At 40.3% G+C, this 27607-nt stretch overlaps 1 protein-coding gene across 5 annotated transcripts in view; it reads right to left on the bottom strand.

Annotated features, from left to right (window-relative positions):
- LOC103186688 (histone deacetylase 4) overlaps positions 1-27607 on the bottom strand; it is a 279511-nt gene that overhangs the window by 45364 nt on the left and 206540 nt on the right. For 3 of the 5 annotated variants that reach the window (XM_042336162.1, XM_007905869.2, XM_042336164.1), the window contains 7 exons: positions 27090-27202; positions 24632-24748; positions 23187-23394; positions 19938-20176; positions 8242-8502; positions 3846-4032; positions 2087-2220 (listed from right to left, as the gene is read on the bottom strand). In XM_042336162.1, coding sequence (XP_042192096.1) covers positions 2087-2220; positions 3846-4032; positions 8242-8502; positions 19938-20176; positions 23187-23394; positions 24632-24748; positions 27090-27202 — 1259 coding nt within the window. The remainder of the gene's footprint in view (positions 1-2086; positions 2221-3845; positions 4033-8241; positions 8503-19937; positions 20177-23186; positions 23395-24631; positions 24749-27089; positions 27203-27607) is intronic. The other 2 variants (XM_042336163.1, XM_007905870.2) reach the window with 1 other exon arrangement.

Below are 27607 nucleotides of genomic sequence, written 5' to 3'. Positions count from 1 at the left end.
AAAAGGAAAGAGATGAATATTACCAACAGAATGTCGAAGGATAAGAGACTTTGATGAAGAGAGCTTGGAGAACAGAAGTGCGAGAAGGATCACAAATAATAGAACTTTTTCTTGTAAACTGCCCCAAGAATGTCAGAAAGGTGCTTCAAGAAACCAGTAATTAAGTCTTCAGCAAACCAGGGATTAATAATTGTTGAGGAAAAGATAAGTGTTTGGCACAAAAGAGAAAATCTAGCTTATTGGAAACAGCTTAATCAACGAGGCAGATGTGAGCGTTTATTCCATTTCAAATCAAAGGCAGGAATAAAGTCAAGAATGTGGGTGGCTGAAGGAGGATTGCAAGTCATCAGGCAACAAGTCACAGTGAATGGTGAGACTTGAAACTGACAAAATAGGTCTTCAAAGAATAGGAAAAAATAAGACATTCTTTGCTCAGAAGGGCATGTTGTGGTAGCAAAATATCCTAAACAAGGCAGAAGGATGCAGAACAGACCCTGAAGAATAATATACAGATATACATACATTGCAAAAGGTACAATTCCATCACAGTAAGGTTACCTAAATAGTCACCATGTTTCTTAACATACAATACAATATCTGGCATAAGGAAAGAATATTTTCTATACTTTGCAAACACTGCTTACATTTCTATTTATACATCTTCCATATGAGATTACTGTTCAATATTTCCATGTACCAGCAAAGTCCTGTGTAGGTAAAAGTTCAAATGGACTGGTGCCAGCATCACGGTGAGCTGCAAGTCTTTGAAATTGTAAAATAAATATGTTTGCACTTAAGTGCCGTATGCTCCAGGTTTTAAACCAACTGCAGTCTCCTCACCTGAGGAGCAGCACATTTCCTTCTGTCTCTCCCACCACTCTCACAAATTTGGGGGGAAGAGAGAAAAGGAAAGAGGAAAAAACGGGTATTGTGTGATAAACAATAACGTTTCTAAATGGGTCAGGAAAACAATTAGAATTTTCTGATAAGAAGCTCCCCAAGAATGGATTAACAATAATATAATAATGATATTCTTATTATTGACAATACGGAATAATACTGATTGAGTACAGGGCATGCGCCTGACAGGCTGAACAGTCTTCTCTTGTTCCTAAATTCCAATGTTGTACATGAAGGTTACCAAACGAGAACAAACATTCTTCGAGTAAACAAACAAACAAACATTCGAGTACATTCTTGGAACATTTATGTGAAATGCTTAAAAGTATACATTTTTGACCAGGTTTAGTGTCAAAACTTGAGGAGATTTTTATGTCACATAGTTTCATTGCATTCATTTTGCATTTTGTAATATTTCAAACTAGCATAGAAATCACCATACCACGGCCAAATTTCCGTTAAAAACAGTTGCTTAATGGGCAAGTAATTTGTAGAAACTTCCTCGTTGCCAGCTACAAAGTGGATGTGACCATATCACTTCTAAACCAGGAATGGCTCATGAAAAGTCTTGAAAAGAAAATTGGCAACTTTGCCATTGAATACCATGGACAAGGACATTCAAAGGTGTCTCAGTACACTGAATAATTGAGTTGGACAAAGTGGATAACTTTTTCAAAGAGCCAGCACAGACACGATGGGCCAAATGGACTCGTACACTGTAAAATTCTAAAACATAACATGAACTATTAAGAATTGTTTATGTACCACTGGTAAGATTGCAATCCTGATCATTAATGATCTTGGCTGACCATCTCTCCAATCTCCTCCAGGGCAGCTCTCCCACCTGTACCCTTCACTCAAGCTCTGTCCTATTGTTTGCCCATCTACATTCCACCTTTGGTGGTCACATTTTCAGCCATGATACCTCTCCTTTCTGAAACTCTCTCAAGAATCCTGAGGTATTGTGCTTTTTTCTTACTACATAATCCTAAAAACTTATCTATTTGACCTCAAATTCTCTTACCTTTCCTCCCCATTGGGGCTGTGAATCACTACGAGACGTTCAACTTATGTGAAAAGGTCTATACCAGTGTAAGTTGTTGAAGTGCTTTCCATCTTGTCACAGCATTGTGCTATGGTACTGGCTTAGATTGGGAAGTTCCTTCCAGCTTGCTTCAGTAATTACCTCACATTTGCTCCGCAACCCTGTCTCTTGGAGTCGGGACCAGATGCTCTGGATCCTCCCGGCATGCTCTGGGTGCCGATTTGTGTTGCCGCAGGTGCACTGGTGTTTCAGCATCAGCGTATCGTACACAAGTCCTGTCACAGGGAGAAAAGTCAGCAATAAACAGGAAGCAAGAGGGGCACCAGAAACGAGAAAAGCACTCAGAACACGACTCAAGACTTAGGATTTCCTCAAATGCCACGATACAGATCAAGCATTCAGCCAACTGTGCACCCCAATGTAGCACAGCAAGGTATTCTGTTCTGGTTCTGGTCACCGCAGTGCAAAAAGGATAATGGAGAAATCAAGAAGATACAGAGGAGGGCAACCAAAATGACTGAGGGAATGGAAGGATTGGACTATGAGGAACGACTAAGTAAATTGGGCATATTCACGCTGGAAAAGAGAAGATCGAGAGGCAACATAATTGCTGTCTTTTAAGATTCTAAAGGGGCAACCAATATAGATCATGATAGACTGTTTCAACTTGTCCAGAATAGTAAAATCAGAGGACATAGCCTGCGATTGAAGGGGAGTAAATTCAGAACAAATCTACGCAAACACTATTTCAGTGAGCGAATAGTGAACCTGTGGAACAGGCTCCCTAGGGAGACGGTTGAAGCAGATATGTTGATTCTTTCAAACACAGATTCGATAGTTTTCTTTTAGGAAATAACATTATGGGATATAGTACATAGGTAGTTTGGGACATATGTGCATATGACCACCAGTAGGTGGAAGGCGAACTAGATGGGCTTTGGGCTTTTTTTCATCCAGCATTTTTTATATTCTTATGTTTAAGGTGGCTATGTGCTATACCTTGGGCAAGTTTCTTTACTCCACACACCTAATAATAATCCCTCCAAAACAAAACAATAATAAAATGGTCATTTTCAATCCACGACTGTTTGTGGGACACTGGTGTGCGCAATTGGCTGCCACGTTTGACCCACAAATATATGGTCAATTCACTTTACAGCATATTCTGTGAAGCGCTTTGAAACATTTAGAAGACGTGAAAAGTGCTATATCAAATGCAAGGATTATTATTATTATTATACCATTGCTTTATTCCAGTATGAATTGTTAGAATTATATTCTACAGAATAGAAGCAGCCCATTTGGCCCATAGTTGTCTGTGCTGGTGTGAGCTCCCCATTGGAGCTATCTACTCGAATCCAATATCCTTGCTCGCTTTTATCATGTGCAGAACCAATCAAAACAGCGAAGTCTATGTATTTTAACACAAGCAGGGTTTACTGATGAGCACCTCTATCGCCTCATCTCTCCATCGTTTCTCTTTCATAAAGTGCCTTCAAAGGGAACAATCATAAAGGGAGATCTTAAATATGAAACATATGAATAATGATTCTGAAAATATTAACACCTAGAATCCTGCTGTTTGTACTCTACATAAAGGTTTCCAACAGTCTGAAACATATTTTTTTGGGGGGCAAAGTAGGACATGACTGTATAAATTAAAGCTGGAGCTTCAAAAGTAGTAGGAGCAGGAGGGTGACATAAAAGGAACATTGCTTTCTTTTGTTCATTTCATTGTATATATGAATCAATTGTGATTATAATTGCCATTTTAGCGGTGAGTAATAGAATAGGATATTCAACTATTGCATGGAGAGTCAGTAAAATAGAAATTCATGCAATAATTTTTGAAAAAAGTAGATAAGAAAATGAGCCATCCCAATTCTGACAAGCTTCTTACCTGTAGTGAATTGGGGTTTACTGGGAGGTTCCTGAACGGTAATAGGGAAAGTAGCAGTAGCAGGTGAGGACTGTGCCCGGGAGAGGGGGCGGTGGCCAGCATAGGAGATTGGGATCCCTGCTGCCTCCATCGATGCCTGGTAATTGCGAAGCTGATGAATGCGCTGTTGTTCCAGCAGAAGGGCTTGCTTTACCATGGAGACAAAAAAAAACACACATGAACATCAGCATGCTGTTAATACTAAAAGTCCCAAACGATGATTGGAAGTTTAACAAAAAATAGTTGTTTATGGGATAGTGTTGTGCATTGTGTTCAACTACAAAAATACTTACTACATTTATCGTAAATCCTATTTGTGTTTTGTGATGACCTCCAAACCTGAAGGGTGCTATATCACATGTAAGGATTGTTATTTTTACAATAAGTCAAAATTTTGCCTAATCTGAAATATTTAGGCTAGCATGTCCATGTTACTCAATAACACTGCTGTAAAGGCAAAAGGACATTGGATGAAGATATGTGTTATGAGCCTTCTCCTCACCACCTATCAATACATAAGAGAAATCACTTGGGCCATGTATGAGAGGACGAACTGGAAGTCCAACAAGGAAGTCCAAGAATTCCTGCCATCAGAAGAGGGTGGGGGAATCACCATGTTAGAACACAGCAATCGACAATTATTGTCGATTAAAGCAATCGACCCAAATCTATGCTGGTCCCTCACTCCAAATAAGGCACTTTCCTGCTCCAGTCCTCCATGCCTCTCAATATTCTTCCCCTCCAGCATTTTTATTCAATTCCCTTCTCACGGAATTCATGGACTCTACCCAATAGCAGGCTGTGTCAAAGATGTCCACATTCCGACCAGCCTATGTAAAATCATCTACTTAAAACACAAATCTCATAATAGTCCTTAAATTTGGTATAGCACCTTTCACAACAGGAGGGCATTTCATAGGACACACAGTAATGTGTAGGGAATGTTTTGTGGGTGAGTATAAACAACAACAACTTGCATTTATATAGCGCCCTTCATGCGGGGCAGCGTCTTGGAGAGCTTTGTGAAAAGAATTTGCTGGGCTTTTTATATTAAATTGCAAAATTTCTTTCTGTTTTTGTAAAGAAATTAATTGGAAAGAAGATGCATCCAGATGAAGACACATCCAACCTTTTGACTGTACTTTCACTCCCCTGCAGGGGGTGCGATTGAGACACAGAACATCAAAATAAAAACCTCAGTGTTTAACTGCTGAGGGCAAATAAAAATTACATTAGTTTCAAAACCAAAACAATTCGCCAGAATCAGTCATACATGAAACATTACAGGCTAGTTAATGGCAACAAATCACGTGGGCTGAGGAACATCAAAATACAGAATGATTTTGTAGCAATGTAGCAAGAAAGATCAACCACTTTTAATCATTATAGTAGCCTACAATTGTACACTTGATGCAGGATTAGTACTTGTTTTGATTTTAAATAAATTATCCAATTATGCCACTACTGTAGTAGTATTTACTTTCGGCCTACGAATTTGGGGAAGGATGGATTTCAAAACCTATTTCGGAAGTTTGCGTTTAATTTACCCTTTCAATTATGCAGACGTGTACAAGTTCTAAATGAGCAAACTACAAATGTTAGCAATTCGCCCCGCCCCCCCCCCAGCCCAACTCCCATCCTCCTCCCGCAGCACATTACAAGGTAATTGCACATTTTTTTGTTTGTGTTTTCGCCTTCCTTCACTCTATAAACATTTATAGGACTGCCCGTGGTTCCACTGTAAACCTGTGTAGAGAAACTAAAGGGAAAAACACCTGCTGGGCTTTGAAGTAGACAGATTAATGACCAAGCCCCTCATGCTTTGAACTGTATACAGGGCAATTTGTAATCTAGCTGAGCAGTCCAGCTCATTAGAGATAAAACAGGCCCCTCTTTTTCAGAGCTGAAATATAGGTTTTATTAGCTCACTGTTTATGGATAAGTGACTGTGCTTTAACTAAGACCTATTGACATTTAGATTATAACATGCTCCTTGTAGAATCCACACACAGGCAATTTACAGTAACTGCACTGAACCTTCCTTCTCAGTTATAAATGACATCAATATCTTCTCATTTAAGGTGGGTGTTTAAAGCCTATATGAGTCCTATTCCTAGGGGTAGGTTTGATAAATGTGGGACACGCCAATGTAAAGTTACAGCTTTTTAAGCTTTCTAATGAACATAACATCATTTTCTTCACTTTTACCCATCGGTTAGAAACAGTTCACCTTTGCAGTCTCCTCCAGCCAGATATATCAAAGCCATGTAAATAGGTAGAAGTCGCATTCCATACAGTAATTGTGTCACTCACCGTCAATTCCTCCAGGAACCCAAATATACTGGTGTCAACCGCAAGGAATGGTATTGCCCTCTCTCTCACCTGCCTCTCCCCACACAGTACTAATCAGGATTTAGGTAGTGGTCTTCACAGTACATCAAAGGTCTAGCCGTAACAGAGTTTAAATATGATGTTCACTAATGAGCTCCTTTCATTGATTTCTGGTATAATATTTTCCTTCCAAACTCCAGAATCTGATTTGACCATTTTAATTCAGAAATAACATAGTATATCTAAAGACCTTTGATGTTCTATCTTCTGATTTGCTTTTCAAATGAATCGACTTGCAATAGCAAAATAACAGAGTCCTGCAGAACAACAACCCTTCTCATTTAGAAGTGCGGTTCTTTCCTTTTTTGGACACAGAGGGAATTTTTTATCCTTTTCTTTCTTTCCACGAAACCTCCTGTTTGATTCTGCTCTGCCCTAGGAAAGGCACTTGGCAGGTCAATCAGGTCAAAGTTTAAAGATTTATCAGGAAACAGCTCTGCTTTTCAGACAAATTAATGATATCACTGACATTGGGGGCCTGGGAGTCTTGTTCCATCTGCACAGATAGATTCCATTGGTTAACGTTATCTGATTTATTAAACGTTATGGTTAAAGGCACAGCCTTTCATCTAGATCATAAAATGAGCTCCCTTACAAATAAGTCACTTTCTGCTTCCCAAATATTTCAATTCAGTGAAGCATGCCCCACCTAGGATTGCTACCAAACAGAAAGTCCCTCAAGGGGATAAGGACTATCAAAGATCTCAAATGCAGTTAATTAGAATTCTTTCAACCTGCAATACTTTCAACTTGTTGTACCTGTGAAAGTTACCAGCAACGTCTCACATGTCTTCATGCAGCTTTAGATGTGCAACTCCCCCCCCCACCCCAAGATTTTAAGCAGATTAACTCCCTTATGGAGTTAAAATATGACAGTGTGGCTTCCTCATTGGTTATACACAGACGCTTTCTACTACCTACAAATCAACAGAAACAAAATGTTCAAATGAGTCTCCTTAAAAGACCGAGGTCACTACCTAGGCATCTCTCGACAGAAAACAAGGAGTTATAAGAGACCCAATTTAAAGGGAATAGCGTTTATCCATATAAACACTGATCTAATGCAATCAAAAGCCTAGAGAGATCCTGGAAAGACAATTGTATTATTTAGCTGAGTGTCAAAACCAGTGTACAACCTTAGACGTAACGCTTATTAACTCCCTGTGAAACTTAATGTATGAACTTCAGCAGGCACCTACCATTTGTTAAACTTTTCTGAAACATCACAATAGCTAACAAATCAATAACCTTCACAAACAAAGAACTTCAATTCTATATTCGAGTATTATGTGGAAACAGCATATGAATATCTCCTCAATGACACAACATTGGAACTGGCACTGGTTGTGTACCTGAACAAGAGAGTAAGAAAATCATGAGCTGATAAAAAAAATGCTTGTTTAGTGCTGCATCAGATCCATCCCAGGGCTGAATGTTCCTGAATATTGCTTATTATGATTATTTGCAAAAAAGAAATTGGATGATACAATCATATGGAGGCCACAAACACACTCACACACACACACAACCATAGTCCAAAGTATTTTACTTATTATTTTAACAAGTATAAAATATAATAAAACACTGGCTACAGGACTATCTTTTTTTTAGGTAAAACGTAATAGCCGTCAAACAAGCTAGGGATCTGGTTTTGATGGGACTAACCACGACTGATAATTAATAAAATGCAAACTACATTGATGAGAAACAACATCTCAGATGTCTCAAACTTCGGTGAAAACAAACAAAACATGTTCAAAATACTAAGTAATGCAGAAACAAAACACATTATGTGCATGTATAATAACACTACTGGAATCAGTTTCTGGATAAGGTTAACTAAGAAGGCAAGTCTTATCTTTCATCTACATTCCTCCAGCCAAAAAAGTATAAATGTGTCAGAATCTGTACCACTTCACGTGACGCAAATCCGGGCGCAGATCTACTTGCACCACACAACACAAACCTGTCTGAAAAGAAGTTCCTGTTGTTGCTCTGCATGCCTTTTTCGTTGCTCCAGCTCTCGCTGCTCTTCATCATCTTCATCGCTCTCAATGGGTTCCTGTTTCACCTGCACCATCTTCTTCAGGGATACACATTCGCTTTGGTTGGGGCTCCGCTCTGAGTATGGCTCATCAGGCATCGCCTGGTGCTCTCGGAGTTCCTCCTCGGTTTCTTCTGGATGACTTTCATGCTGCCTGGCCTGTTCGTTGGGCTTTGGGATAAGCTGTTAAAGGTGGGGGACGGGGGGGAGGGGGGGAACGGGGGAACGGGGGGGGGGAGAGAAGAGACAGAGACGAAGGAAAATAAATAGGTTTGGCAAATAACAAAACTGCAATAGTCAGTAAGTCAGTTATTACAAATGCATCCGGGTCAAAAATCTTACATTCCTTACAAGAACAAGTTTAGTATGAGAAATGGGAGGAGGGACGAAGAGTAGGAACAATGACTGGTTTTCCCCTCCCAAACACTGGACCAGGGCTAACTGAGACCCCATGTCTGGCTGAGACCAGAAAACTGAGATTCGAACCTGTAAGCTCCTTGTGCTTAAGCTGCAGATCTGTCCACTATATTACTGGTCATTTCTAAATTCAAATGTAAACAAATAATAATAATCCTTGCATTTGATATAGTGCCTTATTATGTCTTTGGGATCTCTCAAAGTGCACCACAGAATATACTGTAAAGTAAATTGACTGTATATTTTATGGGTGAAACACGGCAGCCATTTTCCACACTGAAATGTCCCACAAACAGTCGTGGATTGAGTAACCAAATTATTATTATTTTTTTGAAGGGATTATTACTCCCAGAAAAGCAATCCGCCAATCGACTAACAACCGGTTCCTATTTACTGCTAGGTAAACAGAGTCAAGTGGAGTAAGGAAGCTTGCCCAACGTTTCGCCCTACCGAGGAATCGAACCCAGATCCTCTTGCTTGCGAGGCAAGGGCTCTAACCACTAAGCTACAGGACTACACAAATAAATTTAAGTCTCATTCAAATCAATGAAACTCATCTTCTGACTGTATAATTTGTGTTACATTACTCAAAATATACCCAAGTTCCTAATTTAGTAAAGTAAATCAGCTTTTGCCAAGAAACTCTATACTTATAATAATCCTTACATTTGACATATTATATTATCAAGTCTTAAGATATTTCGAAACGCTTCACAGAATATACTGTAAAGTGGATTGACTGTGTATTTTGTGGGTGACTTTTTACTGGTAGAATATAACACACACTTGCATTACTTGAACTAAAGTGAAGTCAAACTAATGGAGGACTTAAAAAGCACAATATTTCAATTAGTCACTTCTAACATAGAGCAAAGTGCCACACTGCAATTAAGGAAGGTCAAACTCCCACCCTCGCCCGACTCCACTGGCTCCCCATCCCTCAGAGGATCGAATTCAAGATACTCGTCCTCACTTTCAAGGCCATCCATGGCCTTGCGCGCTCCTACCTCTCTGACCTGCTGACTCCCTACCAACCTGCCCGCTCCCCCTGTTCAGCGGGCTCCGGCCTGCTCCATGTCTCCCGCCTGACCTGCCCTACTATCGGTGGCCGGTCTTTCAGCCTCTCAGCCCTCACACTCTGGAACTCCATCCCACAGGCCCTTCGCCTCGCTTCCTCCCTTGCCTCCTTCAAGGCCGGTCTCAAGACCCTCCTCTTCGATCATGCCTTCGGTCGCCCTCCCACCTCTCTGCCTTCCTTCACCCCTACCCCATCCCTCCCCCATTCTCGGGTCCTGACCCCTGACTGTCCAGCGCCTTATGGCATCCTCCTGATGTGAAAGGCTCTTTATAAATGTAATTTTGTTGTTGCTGTCAGAGTTCAGAGAATGCGTGAATTCTTTTTAGAAAAAGGATAAAATCATTCACATTAGGAGTACAATCATAGGAAAGTGGATTGTGCTCTGGTAGCCTTAGGAAAGGGCAAGTGATCTTGTGGAAAGGAACAGTGTAGAGGCACGACTGAAATGTGAGGGAAGGTGCATGACCATCTTGAACTAATGACCATCTGGTTGAACATCAGCCTATTCTGGAAGTGTCATTAACCTGTGCGGTATAGTTGACAAAACCTTGAACCTAAGATGTATAGTTAAGGCCCATTAAAGTTAAGTTATCCACAAGAAGAAAAAGGCTATTTTTCAATTTGGTGCAATGGGCACAACAAATAAATTAGCTTCACCATGCACACACACCTTCTCAGAAACTGATGAACATCACTGGAAAAATATAGCTCATCAGGTTTTTAAGATCAAATTCAGGCTAGAAAATCAGTGATGGCAAAAATAGTTGGTATTTAATCAATGCAAAATCAGTTAAAAATGACTTAAATGGTCCTTATGTCTTTATGTATAGTACACTTGAACCTCTTCTTTGTGATCTTGTAAACCTTTATGTCGGAGAGAAAAGCTTCTAAAGAAACAAATCATCTTAAATTGAAGATTGAAGGTGTGCAGTTAACCTGCAATCAGTCTAACACACTGCTGATTTAAATCCAAAATTTAAAAGGAAAAGTTAGCAGAATACAACTTAGAGACAGTTAGCACAACTGACGCATTGAATTTGAAATAATTAGTTAGTTAACATTTTAAAACACTGTACACAGAAACTCAAGTGAAACGGGATACTAAAATGCCAAGTGTAAAATGATATCAGTTTCATATTTAAGAGCAAACGTTTAATATTCTAAAAAAAGTTTTCTTTTATTGAATGAATGCTTTGCTCTGCTACAAAAGTTTTGTTAACTGTGCATTCCTAGCCAAAATCACAACTGTGGGGGTTGGGCACTGATCCCTATACAACAGTTAGTTCATTGTTCAGCACTTGTAGTTGAGTTTTTACGTTTAAACCTAGGAGAATTCACCCGATGTTCTTTACTGTACAGGCTGAATTGTTTGATGAATGCCAGCACTTGAGCAGCTTCTAAGCACTTGCATAAAATAATTTTGGGGGGAGTAAAAGAGGACGCCCATTTTGCAAGCAATAGTCTCCTGCTGATTCCAGCATTATCCAGATATTAATGTTTTCTGGCTTTCGTCCTCACAGCAATCCTCTGCTCTTTGCCCTTTAGCTCTGCATCTGATTTGCAAGAACCCAGAGAGGAAGAGCAGAGGTCAGCACTGTGACTGCACTAACTGCACATTCCTCAAATTGACCCTCCACTCAAAAATCCTGGGATATCTTCACAGAAAATAGCATAAGGACAACCAGCATGCTTCCTAAATTATGATGAACAGGTCAGGGGAACAGGGAGAAAACAGAGCAACTGAATCTTTAAGTAACCAACATTATTTTAAGGGCTCAAAGCATTTATGATAAGAGATTTTAATCCTGCTGATTTGTTGAGAGCAGAATCTTTATGAAATGTTTTGTTCTCTACTGTGATTTAAACAAAACTCAAGTCAGTGTATTGTTAATTGGAGACAACAGTGAATTTAGTAGGTGTGGCTGACAATAAATATGCACAACACAGGTACTTGGGTGAACAGCCAGTAGAAGGAATTATCTAAATGGTTTGTGAGGCGCATTAGCCAAGCACAATTATTTTCATTGTATGAACTGCTAACGGCATTCCTTCTCAGACTGCATTAGTGTATATCTGAACCCTCATGAAAGACAATTTCCTATAATAATGCATGCATATTGTCAACTCTTGCTATTTTGAACAAGGGTATTTGAGCAATAAAAACCTACCTACTCATAATGGTTTAGCAGTGTCTGTGAGCTATCAGGTTCAGGAAATTAAACTCTATATTATTTATGGGACAACAGATAAGAGAAAGTCATAAGGACTCAGAACATCTCCTTACAACCCCACAATCAGCATTTAATGTACAACCACAAGGCACAACGTCACTGGAAAGTTCACCGTGCCATTTCCTACAAAACTCTTACATCTTTGTCAGCAAAATGAAAATGCAGTGTAGAGATCAGCTACCAGGACTCCCACATATCTGACCCTTCACAATGCAATAAGTCCTCCCTTCCTCTGTCTTCAGTTTCAAATGTTGCTTACATGATCCTGACCTGAAGAAAACACCAATTACTCAGTGGCGAGTATTTGAAGCATTTCCACCTTATAGGGTAAAAGTGTGTGTATATGGACACACTCAGACATATCAGCAGAATGTCCTGCAGTGCATCACAGGGCAACAGTAATAAAAATATTTAGACCCAGCTGACCGATATGAGAAGATAAATTCAGAAAGAAGAGTAATCTAAATTCCTTCAACACACATGCTGCACATTCAGTATTGAATTGGGGGTAATTTAAAGATCCATATGTCCATAATCATCTTCTAACAATAAGTGGAACAATAAGAATCCTTGCATTTTATATTTTATCTTGTCAAAAGATCTCACAAAATATTTCCATGAAGTGTAACTATTCTGTATGCAAACGTAACAGTCAATTTCTCAGAAACAGTCATCACGATATGTTTTTAATCTCTGGGGGATTGTTGATCAGGATACTGTTAAAAACTTCCTTGTTATTTAAATAAATAGGTCCATAGGTAATTAAATGTCAACGACAACAATTTGTATTTACATAGTGCCCCTCAAGCAGGGTAGCGTCCCAAAGCGCTTGACCGTGACTGAGCACGACGCTGAGCCGGGGAGGTGACCGTAGGCACGGTCGAATAGGAAGGTCTTCAGGCACGACCGGAAGATGATGAAGGAAGGGGCAAGGAGGAGGGATAGAGGAAGAGTGTTTCAAAGTTTCGGGGGCTACCAGTGGTAGAACGGAGGGCATGAGGGACGTGCAGAACGCTGAAGCCAGTCGAGCAGAGGCAGCGGGTTGTGAGTTGTAGAGTAAGCAGATCGGAGAGGTAGGGAGGTGCCAGGGCATGAAGGGATTTGAAAACGAGTGTGAGGATCTTGAAATCAATTCATTCAACGATAGGGAGATAGTGAAGCCAGGCTAGAGCTGGTATGATGGGGGTACAGAGTTTATTGTGGGTGAGTAAGCGGGCGGCAGATTTTTGAATCAGCTGGATCTTGTGCATGGTGGAGCTGGGGAAAGAGAGCATTTGACAAGTTGAATTGGGAGGTGACAACAACAACAAAATTACATTTGTAAAGCACCTTTCATGTCGGGAGGACATCCAGTTGAGACGACGAACCCATGGGTGAATGTTTCGACTGCATCAAGGGTATGCTACGGTTGGAGGCGGGCAATGTGGCGAAGATGGAGGAAAGCGGTCCCAGTCAGGGACCGGATGTGGGAAAGGAAGGAAAGCTATGGGTTGAACCTGATGCCTAGGTTCTGGGATAGGCCGGGGAAGTTGAGGAGGTCAGATCAACAGAATAGAAGAAGTTGACGGGAGTTATTGAGTATAGCCTCCGTCTTGTCAACATTTAGTTGCAACAAGTTTTCACTCATCCAGGTCCTGATGTCCGCCAGACAAGCTGAGAGAACATCGGCGGACCTGGAGTTGCAACTGGAGGAGGAGTAGATTTGTGTGTCATCTACATACGTTTACCCCATATCTGTGGATGACATCGCCAAGAGGGAGCATATAGATGAGAAAGAGGAGGGGGCCACGAATGGAGCCACAGGTGACTGGGCAGGCCTGGGAGGAGAAACAGTTTGAGGAGACAAAGTGAAGCTGGATTGCTAGGTAAGATTCGAACAGGCTAGTGCGGTCCCACTATGGTGGATGACGATGACGTGATTGACTGTGTCGAACGTGGTGGAGAGATCCAACTGAACAAGCAGACAAGACCTTAGTTTAACATCTCATGTGACCTAGACTCAGAGCATGAACATGAATTTTGGCTGTTTTATTCTTGAAAAACTGAGGCCTTTGCATTTTAAATATCAGTATTAAAGTGGCATTTACTGTCATTCAAATATGAGTAAATAAATAGCCCAATATCCTCAGCGTTTAATTTGAACATTTTCACTTTGCTTTCACTCTGACATCACAGGTGGGAATATATTTGGATGGAGGGGCTGAATAAAGACAGGCACGCCGACAGTTCTATTGGTCAATCACGGGTGAGAACACCCCAAGGAGCTGTCGGCCAGACCGAAATTGCATGGGCTCTGCTGTGGAGTTTGGGGGAGGAGCTGGAGGGGAGGGGCCTGTGAGCTGAGGGGAGGGGCCTGTGAGCAGGAGGGGAGGGGCCTGTGAGCTGAGGGGAGGGGCCTGTGAGCAGGAGGGGAGGGGCCTGTGAGCAGGAGGGGAGGGGCCTGTGAGCAGGAGGGGAGGGGCCTGTGAGCTGGAGGTGTCTGTGAGCTGGAGGGGAGGGGCCTGTGAGCTGGAGGGGAGGAGCCTGTGAGCTGGAGGGGAGGGGCCTGTGAGCTGGAGGGGAGGGGCTGGATGACTGGCTGTGGTCCTCCTCAGGGCTTTCCATCCCACAAAGAGGTGAGTTGTAAATAGACCTGGGAGTGTTGCTCCCACTCTAGCCCTGACTACCTATGGTTGTGTACTCCACCACCATCTCTGAACCAAATCATTCAAGCTTCCATATATCTACCAATGTTAAATGTAAATACAGCCACTTGAATTTTTTTCCCCAGACTGTTGCTCATAACAATGTGTCAGTCTGGCGTTGCGGCTGCACTCTCACTTCTGAATCAGAAGGAACAATAGCATTAGAAATCAGAAAATTCCACAGTAAAGATGGGAGAAGTTTAAAAATCTCAATGCTCATGTATACAAATAGGATAAAAGATTGCTAGCATTCAGCAATAAAGGCAGTAAATCAATTTAGCAATCCTGGGAAAGTTGTGAACTAAAAGAGAAATGCTCAGTCGGAATGAACACAAACCCTTGGGAATGTATCACACTGCCAGATATTATGTATCATCAATGTTGGATGCGAGAGGGACACATCTATACTTTTTTAAGCATCTCAATGTTTCAGATGTCCTGAGTACAGAACAGGCTGTGCAACAATGGCAAGTATATAATAGAGAAGTTGGTAAAGTCAGTACTGAAGGTATAAGGCACAGGGATGGTGCAACAATAGGATTTTGTTTCCAAACTGAATACAGGTAAATAAATATACTTAACACTACGTCATATTAAATCAATAGGCTGTGAACACCACATTTGTTAAATGTTAGATTTCGTATCAAAGAGTTCTTCTAAAATAATCCAAATTTCAGATATAGCTATTTTAGGAACAAGGCCAAATCAATATACTGACCAAATAACAGGAAAAGACAATTCTGAAAATGCCAGCAATGAATACTAATTATTAACTGTGTCACAGCAGACGCATGCAAGGCTACAGAGTTGTCTTGACAACCACAGCACCAGACCACATGAATACTTCTGTTTTATATGGTCAACAGTAGGCGTCTGCAGAACCCTTTGGCAGATGTCCAGAAGTACACGATTGACGTCAGAAGGTTGTGCAATCGGCTCATCTTGGCTCTAGTCTATAAACAATGAACAAGTACTGGATAACCTATGCAATGCGGCTGATATCGTCTTTGTAAAGGAAGGTCTTGAAATCAAATATATATGATGAAATCTCAGCAAGAAAACCAGAGCAGCACAGCAACAATACAGTAAATCCCACATTTTATTAACTTGTAGCACAATTGGGGTGTGGATCCCAACATCTACAGCACATTCCAAAGCACACGCTGAACAAAACAAAAGCTTTGTGTAATTTGAGCAGTTACGCAATAGACCATGTGGAGTCCTGTAATGTTTAGTACACTCGCCTCGCAAGGATGACGGCCTGGGTTTGAATGCCGGGCGGGTGAAACCTTAGGCAAGCTTCCTTACTCCACATGTCTGTTTACCTAGCAGTAAGTAGGAACCCTGTTGTTAGTCCACAGGCTGCAGATCACCTCTGTCTCACCCCTCCCTCTCCACCTTCAAGACCCACCTCAAGACCGTGCTTTCTATCTCCCTACTTCCCCCCCCACCTTCCCACACCCCGACCCTCAGCTCAGATCCGTAGCTCTGTCTGTCCAGCGCTTTGTGACTCCTCCCCACGTGAAAGGTGTTATACAAATGTAATTCTGTTGTTATTGTTAGTCGATTGGGGGATCACTTTTTGGGTAACAAAAAAACATTCAATTGATGACTGTTTGAGGGACACTGTGGTCCGCAATTGGCTGCTGCACTTCGTCCACAAAATACAGTCAATCCACTTTAAAAATGCTTTGAGACGTCTCAACGACGTGATAAGTCACTATATCAAATGCAAGGATTATTATTATTCTCATTATTATCATCTGATTATTGGCGCCATAATCATTTCCCATTATAAAGTTGGCTAGGATTTTATGATTTTATGGATCCCATAAGCTGCATTATAACATCAAAATAGAGTAGAAATGGAAAATATTTGCTCCAAATTCTCCTTCCCCTTTCTGAAGGGATTCCAACACCTTTTTCCTGCTGCTGGAGTATGATTCCACACATCATCTTCATCATACATTTGTGATCTTGGAAAGTTTGTAGATTTGACCATAAGATTATAACAGCCGAGTCCTATTCTGTCCTCATCAATACACTTGCACCTTCCCAGACAGGGACTCTGGAATGTGGTCAGCATCTGGAACGCTGGTGGATTTTTTCCTCCTTAATCCAGAAGTGCACAATCATCTGATATCAGATAACTGACGATAGGTCAAGATTCAAACCCACAATCTTCTAACTGAGTGCTACCATTGAGTTAGTAATCCAAATTGCTGCACTGATTAAATGACAACTCATTCCAGTTTTTTTTAAACTATTTTTACACATCATGTTCACCTAGTAAATTGGATTAGACATAAAGATCAAGGCACAGCTATCACAGATATTGCAGTAATATCATTTGCAACAATTCCTTGTTTTGTAACTATGGATTAATCCAAAACAAAAAAAATAAAATTTTGCATCATTGTTGCTGAGCAATATGTTGAACTATAAATTAGAATTTTTCCCAAGTCTTGACTAATAACTACACAGATTTACAATTACACGTACCCAGTTATTTTACTAATCCAGTCCTCATAAATCAATAGGTACTTGTTCACCGAAGACAAAAGGAAGTCTAAAGAAGTGCAATTATTCTCAGTAGAATTTTGCCAAACTGTGAAAGTAATTGGTGTCATTAGCTGTTTACCCAGGTTTCCATTGCAAGTGAAACTGGGACTTCACCCTGCTGAGCAGTCACCCATTCACCAGTGGGTCAGGAAGCTAGAGGCAGCAACCGCACATCCACATTAATGGGACTGACATTCACCCACCCATTTCATCTCATGCCTTTGATACTGCTAACTTCTCTTTGTTTAAACACTGCTCCTAAAGTCTCTGCGGTATAAGAGCCATTCTGCAGATTTCATTAATCAGGACTTTGAACTCACAGTCCAGGCTGAAACTCTAGTGTAGTGCCAGAGGATTACTATAATGCCAGAAATGGTGTCCTTCAAATGAGATAACCAACAATAACTTGTATTTATGTAATGCTCTTCATACTGGGTTGTGTCTCGGAACAAATTGAGTTCCTGCCTGCCTGTTCAGGTGGATGTTAAAAAGTGGACATGAAGGAACCCAGCACAAGTCGAAAGAGAAGGGAGTTCATCTGTTTTCCTGGACCGCAATCCATCAGATAAATTGGTCACTGACTTATTCGATGCTTATAAGACATTGCTGTGCGTAAACTGACTGCTGCACTTACTTACAAATCGTCACTTCATTTGACAGCAATTACTTTTGAAGCATCTCGAGATATTGTCACTGTCGTTGTGTCCAATTCAAAGATTATTATTAAATATCTCATAACTTGTCTATAAACGTATTTCAGTAGCTTCTGTGCCATAATTATTGCAGCAAACAGTCTCCTTGAAAGTGTGCATCTCCAGATAAGGAATAGAATATTATGCATGACCTTCCATTTCATAGAAATACAAGATATTCTATAACCAGATTTCAGTACATGCACTGAGGCCGAAGTTCAGAACCTTTTTTAAAATCAGAAAATTTGGCAGTAATTTTCTATTGAAGGCAGCAAGCTAACGGGTACACATTTCCTTATATAGAAATTAAGCTACCTTTCACTGTGAGGTAACAACTTTTGTTTAACCCAAATGCATACTGATCAGAATTTCATTGTAGCTGTCAAAATGTTTTTTTTTGGTTCAGGCATCCTAAAAGGCCAAATGAAGCATTTTATAACCTGTGGAGATGACCACCTGCATTAAATGACATTATCCTTATGTATTAGTGGATCTTGACATCATCACTGAAGATGAGATGTAAACTGTGTCTGTCTGCCCTTTCAGGTGGATGCTAAAGAACCCATGGCACTATTAGAAATGAGAATGGAGTTTCTCCTGAGGTCCTGTCCAGTAATCCTCCAATAAAATTAGTCACTCACTTTATGGCTGTTTGTGGGACATTGCTGTGTGCAAACTGGCTGCCACATTTACACACATACATCCTGTGAAGCAGTTTGAGATGTTGTTCCAATGTAAAAGGTGCTATATCAAATAAGTAGAACATCTATAATAGTGAGTTGAGTCAGATCTCCTGTATGTACAGGTAACCACAGGATCTCCGACTCAGTGTTAGGTATCAATGCAAGTTACCTCTGGAGACAAACTACAAGTTTAAAATCGGCAAAAGAAACTAGAAATCAGTCCAGGAGGATTTATGGGGAAGGAATTACAAATAGCCTCATTCACTTGTCATCTCAACTGAAACAAAATCAAAAACATTTCTCTTTGAAATATATTATTAATATTAATTAATGTTAAAAGTAGAATAACCAAAGCAAATAGCTCTTGAAAAATTTTGCAACTTCTTTGTGACTTCTTTGTGAGTTGTCTGGTTTACTTACACAACAAAATTCCACATTTACCCCTTTGTATATTCTACATTATGTCTTATTTACCAATAACGCTGAGCACATCATTTTCAGTTACACTTTCATCTACATTCCTGTTTCCATTGAACAGAGCATACACCATTATGTACAGTAAGGAATACAGAAAGGAACTCTTCATGCAGGACATGTAATAATAAACAGCTGGCAGTGAGGTGAAGGGTATGATTCAATCTCAAAGTCCTGCTGTCTCAAATTGCAGCCTTGTAGCTGACAGCCAGATATCCATCATCCCACAGTCAAAAGAGACTGTTAACCAACATTCTGCACCGATGCTGGAAAACGATGATTTACAAAGAAATGCAACTACAGATAATAGTTTTCTTTAAACTGAACTACATTCACTCATTACCTATTAAGGTAGACACTTTCGCACCTTTGTAAATAAGACAGATTAAACAGTACTGCTGAGGGGGCTGAACTGGACTAGATATAATAATAATAATCCTTGTATTTGATATAGCACTTTCACATCTTCTAGACGTCTCAAAGCACTTCACAGAATATACTGTAAAGTGAACTGACTGTATATTTGTGGGCGAAACACTGCAGCCAACTGCGCACAGCAGCATCCCACAAACAGTCGTGGATTGAGTGATCAAATTATTATTATTTTTTTTCTTGAGGGATTATTATCAGGCATGTGGAGTAAGGAAACTTGCCCAAGGTTTCGCCCTGCCAGGAATTCGAACCCAGATCTCTCGCTTGCGAGGTGAGTGCTCTAACCATTGAGCTACAGAAGTCCACAATGTGGCATGGTACAAGCTGACTCGCCCACTTCGCACAGCATCTACCCGAGTACTGACCTTGTTGATATGGATCTGTTGCTGTTGGAACTGCTGTTTATGCTTCTCCAGGAACTGCTGATGTTGCTGCTGGATGACCAGCTGCTGCAAGGCCTGTGCATTCTGTGGCAGTGGTGCTGACTGTGTCCTGCCTAGTGGACGGTGCTGCCTAAGCTTGTGTATGGAAGGTGAAACTCGGTCTGGGCCGACAAGCGACTGTGGGTGAATGGGCAATGCTCCCAATCCTGAAAGATACCAGTCTAAGATATAATGCAGAAAACAGCAGGAGGAAGAGGAAAGAGGAGGAAGAAAAATGGCTGTTCAGTAATTGTGGCAACAAATCTCTTACAGCCAGCCATTTCTTACTAAAAAGGCTCTCTGCAAATTTATTACTTTATATCTTCAGATACAAATTGCAAAATAATAATTGCATCAACATAGTACTGGGCAGATACAAAATATTAAATGAATTTGTTCCCTAGTGGAAATAAGTATGTACAGTAATTGGCTAAAGAGACATATTCAATTTTTACATGCTGAGAGTCTGGCAATATTCAGGTCAACACTTTAACACACCCACCATCAGGGTGCAGCAAAGGGATGTGGTGACAAAGCCATTGCCTGAACAGGATAGGAAAAATCATGGCGAACGGCGTCAGCACATGTTCAACATGGCTGTGTGTCACCAAAAAGATTACAATCATTCATTGTCCTGGGCCAGTTACATCTTTCAACCAGAGGTTCTCCTCCATAGTCTTAATTCTATTCATCAACAGCAGCATATTTAAAAGTTCAGAACATTAGTTGGTTACATTCCTTTTATTCAAATGTATAGGCATTCCTAGTTATTCACTTAAGAAATACACCAGCTCAACTACTTTCTTCAGGAATTGAAACACAATTTTTTCCTTCAAATGTTTATTTGAAAGAAAATGTCTCCTATGTTTTGTAGCAAAAAATGTGCAATGTCATCTCTATATTATGTAGAATGTCAGATTTGAGGACTGTCCCATATTTATAGTTTACTTGAATGATAACCACTGCATTAATGACACCAGACCACTTAGATTTAGGAATGTTAGTGTTCACATTTGGAGCTTCATGTTTATTTAAAATCAGGATGTTGGATTTCCATTAGATTTGAACAGTGTCCTTTATCACATATTCAGATGGATTTAGTTTAGCAACTTCCAAAGTATTACATGGATTTGTTTATAAGTTAAGAAGCCAAAATGGTTCCAGCCTATACTGTTTTCTCAGTCATTTATATTGTGCAGGACTGAAGCAGGCCATTCGGTCCAACTAGTCCATAATTGGTGTTCATGCTCTACATGAGCCTCCATTCACTCCTTGTTCCCCTCCACACCCTTCTTCCTCTCTCATGTGTATATCTAGCTTCCTCTTAAATTCATCCACTTGATTATCTGATTCAACCTATGCTTTGGGCAGCGAGTTCCATATTCTTGCTACCCTCTGCATTAAGTAGCAATTCCTAAATTCTATTTTAGGTCCCCTAGTTGCTATAATAATAACCCTTGCATTTGATATAAGTCCTTATCATGTTTCTGTGACGTCTCCAAGTGCTTCATAGAATATACTGCAAAATAAATTGGCTATTTTGTGGGCTAACTTAAATATAATTTCCCCCGGTAAAGGACACTATGTAAATACAAGTTGTGCTTTTGTTTCAAACTCTGTCCTAGAAGAGTTTACTTATCACCTGGGACAATAGAAAAGTGCGGCAGCAATTTTTCCGCAGAAGCCGCCACAAACGGCCCCACCTGCGATAAACCTGTGATAAACCCACTCTAAATGTAGTTTATGGCCTGCGTGCTGCTCGTGCGGTTTACCTGACGTCACTGTGGGCGGAGAGGCTCCGGACGTGCATGCGCAAGTGGCAAATGGGCTACACTCGGATGCCCCGCTGTTGTGATTGTCTGTGTCATTATGTGTGTCTGTGTCTCTTCCATATCTGTGTGTATTTATGAGTGTCTCTGTGTGAATGAGTGACTCTGTGTGTGTGTGTCTCTTTGTGTCTATGAATGTGTGTGTGTCTCTCTGAGAATGTGCCTCTGTCTGTGAGTTTGTGTGTCTCTCTCCATGGCAACCCATTTTTTTGTTAAAGAAGCAATTAATGATTCTTTTTGAAACAATCTAATATTTGTTAAATCAGGAATGGGGAAGCTTAGCTATGAGGACAGGCTGGAAAAGTTAGGACTTTTCCCATTAGAGCAGAGAAGGTTATGCGGGGACCTGATAGAGGTCTTCAAGATCATGAAAGGTTTCGACAGGCGAGATAGGGAAAAGCTGTTTCCGCTGGTAGGTGTGTCTGTGACTCGTGGTCACAGTCTTAAGATATCAACCAAAAGAAGCAGAGGGGAGGTTAGAAGAAATTTTTTCATTCAGCGAGTTGTTAGAATTTGGAATGATCTGCCCGAAAGGGCAGTGAAATCCGATTCGATAACAGCTTTTAAGAAAGAACTGGATAGGTATCTGGAGAAGACGGGTTTGCAGGGTTATGGGGAGAAAGCTGGTGAGTGGGGTTAATAAAAGTCAGTTGCTCTGTCAAAGAGCCGGTACAGACTCGATAGGCCGAACGCCTCCTTCTGTGCCGTAACATTCTATGATTCTATGATTTCTTTGTTTAGTTTTTATCAACAAAGTGAAAAAGTGTAGCAGTAACATGTACCTCAATAGCACCAATAAACCCTGTAATTTTCCGAGAGATTTGCAAAGTTCCCCGAAATATTTGGCAAATATTTCTGCATGTTTCTATTGGGCCAGCGTATCACTTACCTTTTAACAAACAGTTACAAATAATTACCCTTTGGTTTATGTGGTTTATTTCCCCCCCGGCCCCCTCAATGAGTTTTGTGTATATTGTACGCAGAATACAAGCTGGGAAGAAGTCCTAGAGCCAAATAGTATGCGCGAGTTAAATAGATAGCAGTGCAGCCTGTAATCATTAACTTGAGGTGCAACCAAATGAGTAGGAAGGTTTATTTCAGCTTCCATACCCACCTTCCACCATCTGCCAGAATCTGACCTGGTTTAAAGTCACAACTGTAAATTCCATTCAGTAAAGGATTGGTAGATCTGCTCTAAGCTCCAAATACAACAAAAATCCAATGACATTCCTATACAAAAGGTAATTTCTGTAAAGCTGCAATGCATCCCAATAATATGGTTATTATAATTCATGTTGCACCCTTTGTACCTTGGAAGAGATAGATCTCAATATATGACCAAACCATTCATGACAAGACTTACCAGTTACTAATGGACTCTGTGGTGTAGACTGGTCCAGTAAAACCATGTGTTGTAAGAGAGGAGCATGACCAGTATTGGCATCTTTGTCCAATGTTGTTGTTAGGTAGTGTGGCAGATGAGTACCAGCAATAAATGAAGTGTTCAATGGGAGCCCTTGCTGGAGAGCTGGCATACCCAACCTTTCACCATCAACTTGACCTGAGACTCCCTGCATGTAAAACAGAAGACACATACATTTTTAACGAAGATAGATACTGCATAAATAATTAGAATTACTATTACTATTAGAATATCCAATTACTTTGGATATAGTTGAAATTAAATAAGTAACTGCAATAAAAATATAAGGAGTGGAACCTGAGTTAACTTAAATAATTCTTGCAATTGATATACTGTCTTATCACACCATCAAGATATCTCAAAGGGCTCCACAGGATTTACTGTAGTGGTGTGACTGAGTATTTTGTGAGCGAACTTGACAGCCAATTTGCACACAACAATGTTCCACAAACTGCCATGAAGTGAATAATAAACCTATTAAGAAAATATGTTGCGATTTTAAAAGTTGGTTTTTTTCAATACATCAAAATAATGATATATTTATAACATTTATGAAGACGATATTACAGGACCAATCCCTTTCCCGTTCGGCCCCATTAACATCTGATACTGATTAATCAAACTGCTGGTTCCTCTTTGGATGGTTTAACAAGTTGGGTGGAGGGGGTAACATTCCTGACATTTGATACACAGTTCATAGCTGGATATAAAACAGTTTCAGGGTGGTAAGTATTCTGTGCTGACAGCAATGATCACATTGTGAATTTCCTTTTTGTTCCTTGGAATCAGTTGCAGACCTCGAGCTCTGGCACAACCTGAGTTTCAATTTGAGTAGCAGCAGGGGTCAAGCATCAATTAGAATTAGTTACAAGGCAATAATCAAGTCAATAACATTAATAGAGCGGTTGAGCTGGTACCAGCTTAGGTTGGGTGCCTGGTCTACCTCCCTATGTTCAGTGCTTCTGATTGATGTCACTGATGAGACCAGGAACTTGCTGTGTTAAGAAATGTGGGTTTGAAGCTTTGTTCCAAAAATTCTGTTGCTTTGTAAGCAATAGATTCAATAAAGAGTCCCTTGCCATCACCCTGAGACTTAAGTAGTCATTACAATGTAGAAAATCTAGCAATTCAATAGCACTATACGAGTGGAGTTGTGGTTACACTGTCCAACAATCTTATGACAATGGATGTACCACATCTATTTATGAATAAATATATACTTGAATCCTGCTCAATGCCCTGGAAAAGCAGATAAGCAAAATAAACTGTAGAATAATTACAATGTTAATAAAACTAGATTTTCAATTTCAATTTCCACTTCAATGTTTCTAATATAGCAACACAAGTAGTTATGTGCGCAAAAATCTGTGTGTTTATGTACTTACGCTGGAGGGACCTGTTGCTGGCAAACCTAAGGTGATGTTGGGCAAAGATGGTGACGTATACAGAGGCATTTGTGTTATTAGGCCATCTCGGGTAACCAGCCTCTGAGCTAAGGTAGACTGAAAGGAAAAGAAGAATCAATGAATCTTAAGACATCAGGTTAAAAGTGAAGCACAAAGCTTTCTCATCACCTTTCACACCAATTTTCTCTACCACCTCGCTTTTGCTCAAACCTCTGGACTCCATGTTCTTTCTACAGGAAACAACTCCATGAGCATTGGATCATCTGGTACCTCAACCATTATTTACCTGTTATTGAGTTCTGCCAGGTATTCAGCTATTGGGGGAATCATGACTGAGCATCTCATTTATTTCCACAAGTGGGCATTTCCAGCAGCGGTCATTGGATATTCATCAGTGGAACCTTGTCCAATTCTTCTCCTCTAACTCGGGGACCTATGGCCAGCTGTACCAGCCCAATGCTACCTTGACTGAGACCAACTAACTGAGCACAGATGGGGGAAGATTGAATCTTGGACTTTTATTTATTAATTTATCAATCACCCACTTAGTCAAAAGACAAATGTGAAATTGCAGGGGGAGCTCCACTCATGCACAACCCTTTTAAAGGTGTTGAGACCAAAAGGGGGTTTTTCTATCTTCTTCTTTCTATACTAATAAAACGACAATGTCTGTCTGTGAGTCAACCAAGATCTTAATAACAGTTTGACATAGAGCCATAATCTATACCTCATTGGAAAGGCCTTGCATTTGGGAGTGTCATGGGCAAATTGTTTTTTGGGAATCTCCTATCGTTGATGAGCTACGCCCTAAACAAGCTCATCATATTATTATTATCATACATGCATGGCAGTTTTGCACTGCAGTTACAACTGGTGGCCACACCGACTCCCAGTGGTGCTGTGGCATCGTGCGTCACAGAGCATGTACATACCCATGCACACAGCATGCACTCAGACAAAGCCAAGCGGCGGGAACAAAATAAAGATGCCAAAGTGAACATCAAGCCTTTCAAGTACAAACAAAAATGCCAGAAAAAAGAAAGAATTAAATTAAATTGAAGAACAAAGAACAGGACGGCTGCATTGCAATAGCCCAAGGACCTGCCAGATCACACAGTAAACCCCTTTGGTTAGCGTAGCTTTGATAAGATTTTTTATCTTTCATGAGCTATGACACAAACAAGCTCATCGTACATGTATGGCAGTTTTGTTGAAGGTGTACACACAGTGTTTATGGCATATTAAATGGTTTGGGAGTGGTATCACTGAAATCTATATTCTCTACCGGATCCTTTGGTTACAAGCGTAGCGACAGCTTGTCATACAATAAAGATGAAATGCAGATTTGTAATTTACATCAATTGTACTCCCACTTTGCTTAGGTATGTGAACAATACCAAACTTTTTATAATCTAAGGGTGGAGAATTGTCATCATAATCATATTTAATAATGCAGTGGCTTAGAGCCAAAGTAATTTTACAATAGTTACAAATAAATTTGCTTCAAATCTACTATTATCCTGTTGATCAGACAAAAAAGGTTTTTTTTTAACCTCAATGTTCTTTCTTTTTTCCCGCCATGATTCTCTACTTTCATCTATAATAATCCTTGATATAGCGCTTTTCACGTTTCACAGAATATACTTTAAAGTGAATTGACCATATTTGTGGGCGAAAACACGGCAGCCAATCGCACAAAGCAGTGTCCCAAAAATAGTCTACCTTAATAGAACCAACTTCTACCCTTTTTCTTAGTACAAATAAAAGTACTCGAGGTGCATTCTTGTTTGTGCTGAACAGATTGACACGCCTTTTCCTTAATTCAGGGCAAACTGCTCCAGTTCAATTGAAAGGAGTAATAATTACCATTTACTTGTACACTCTGGTTTTCAGATCTAACTGATACATATCATGCATACATACAGCAGAGTCCCATTATGATGCAGCGATTGGGATGCAAAAAAATCCAACCCATTTTACAATGAAGTCACAATAGCTGGTTTAACTGAGCAAGTAGACAGCCAAGACAGCCTGTTTCTCACCCGCTGGCCAACTCCTGCATGCTTACAATGGCTGACTTTTGGGTTATTCCGTCAACATCGATGTCATTTCTTTCCTGTCATGAAGAAGTGACGTTGACATTGACATAATGACCCAAAGGTCAGACAGTCTTCAAGAATGGACCGGCTGGCTGGCATGTGTGAAGCAAGCGGGCCAGCTGCACGCACATAATGAACGGAGTCCACACAGTATTCTTATAGTACAAGCCCACATTATAATGAAACAAGTGTTATAATGGGTTTCTACTGTGTATGTATATGAATCGGAATGGGGAGAGGGAGGGCATAAACAAGAGTCTTGAATATAGGCCAACCGACTGGAGCATCATTACCCTACTGTTATTTATAGGAATAGCAATATGCAACAATAAAGTTACCTCAGTTGGTATGCTGGTAGCAGTTCCGGCTATACCATTCTCTGTAGTGATGTTGTTGGAGCTGTTGTTGGGTGAGCTCGGGCCAGATCCAGGAGCACTGTTACATACCGAGTCTGATACAAAATATAAAACAATCACGTAAAATCGCCAAGCAAAGCCTCAATTAAAAAAAGATTTAGTTTGCATTTTATACCATACAACTTCATTGGCTTCATACAACTATTAAGTGAAGGGTCAAACATACAACAACCACAACTTGCTTTCTGAATAAGAATACACAATGTTTACTCTAAAGTAAAATTATATCAGTGATCTACTTGTGAGCTGATGTATATAAACAGATATTAATACACATAACTGACATATATAGATCAACATTAAACATGTCCGGGTCCATGGTGGTAAGAAATGTCTCATGTCTCCCTTTGCTGACCATGTTACAGTGCATAACTAAGTGCAGTTTTAACACTACGGGCACTCAGTAAAACATTCAGTTCTATGACCAATAATTGAATAAG

The sequence above is a fragment of the Callorhinchus milii genome, unplaced genomic scaffold (genome assembly GCF_018977255.1).
Source record: "Callorhinchus milii isolate IMCB2004 unplaced genomic scaffold, IMCB_Cmil_1.0 Scaffold6, whole genome shotgun sequence".
Classification (NCBI taxonomy): Eukaryota; Metazoa; Chordata; class Chondrichthyes; order Chimaeriformes; family Callorhinchidae; genus Callorhinchus; species Callorhinchus milii.
Note: the sequence above shows the minus strand (reverse complement) of the source record. Positions and strands in the feature narration are given on the sequence as shown.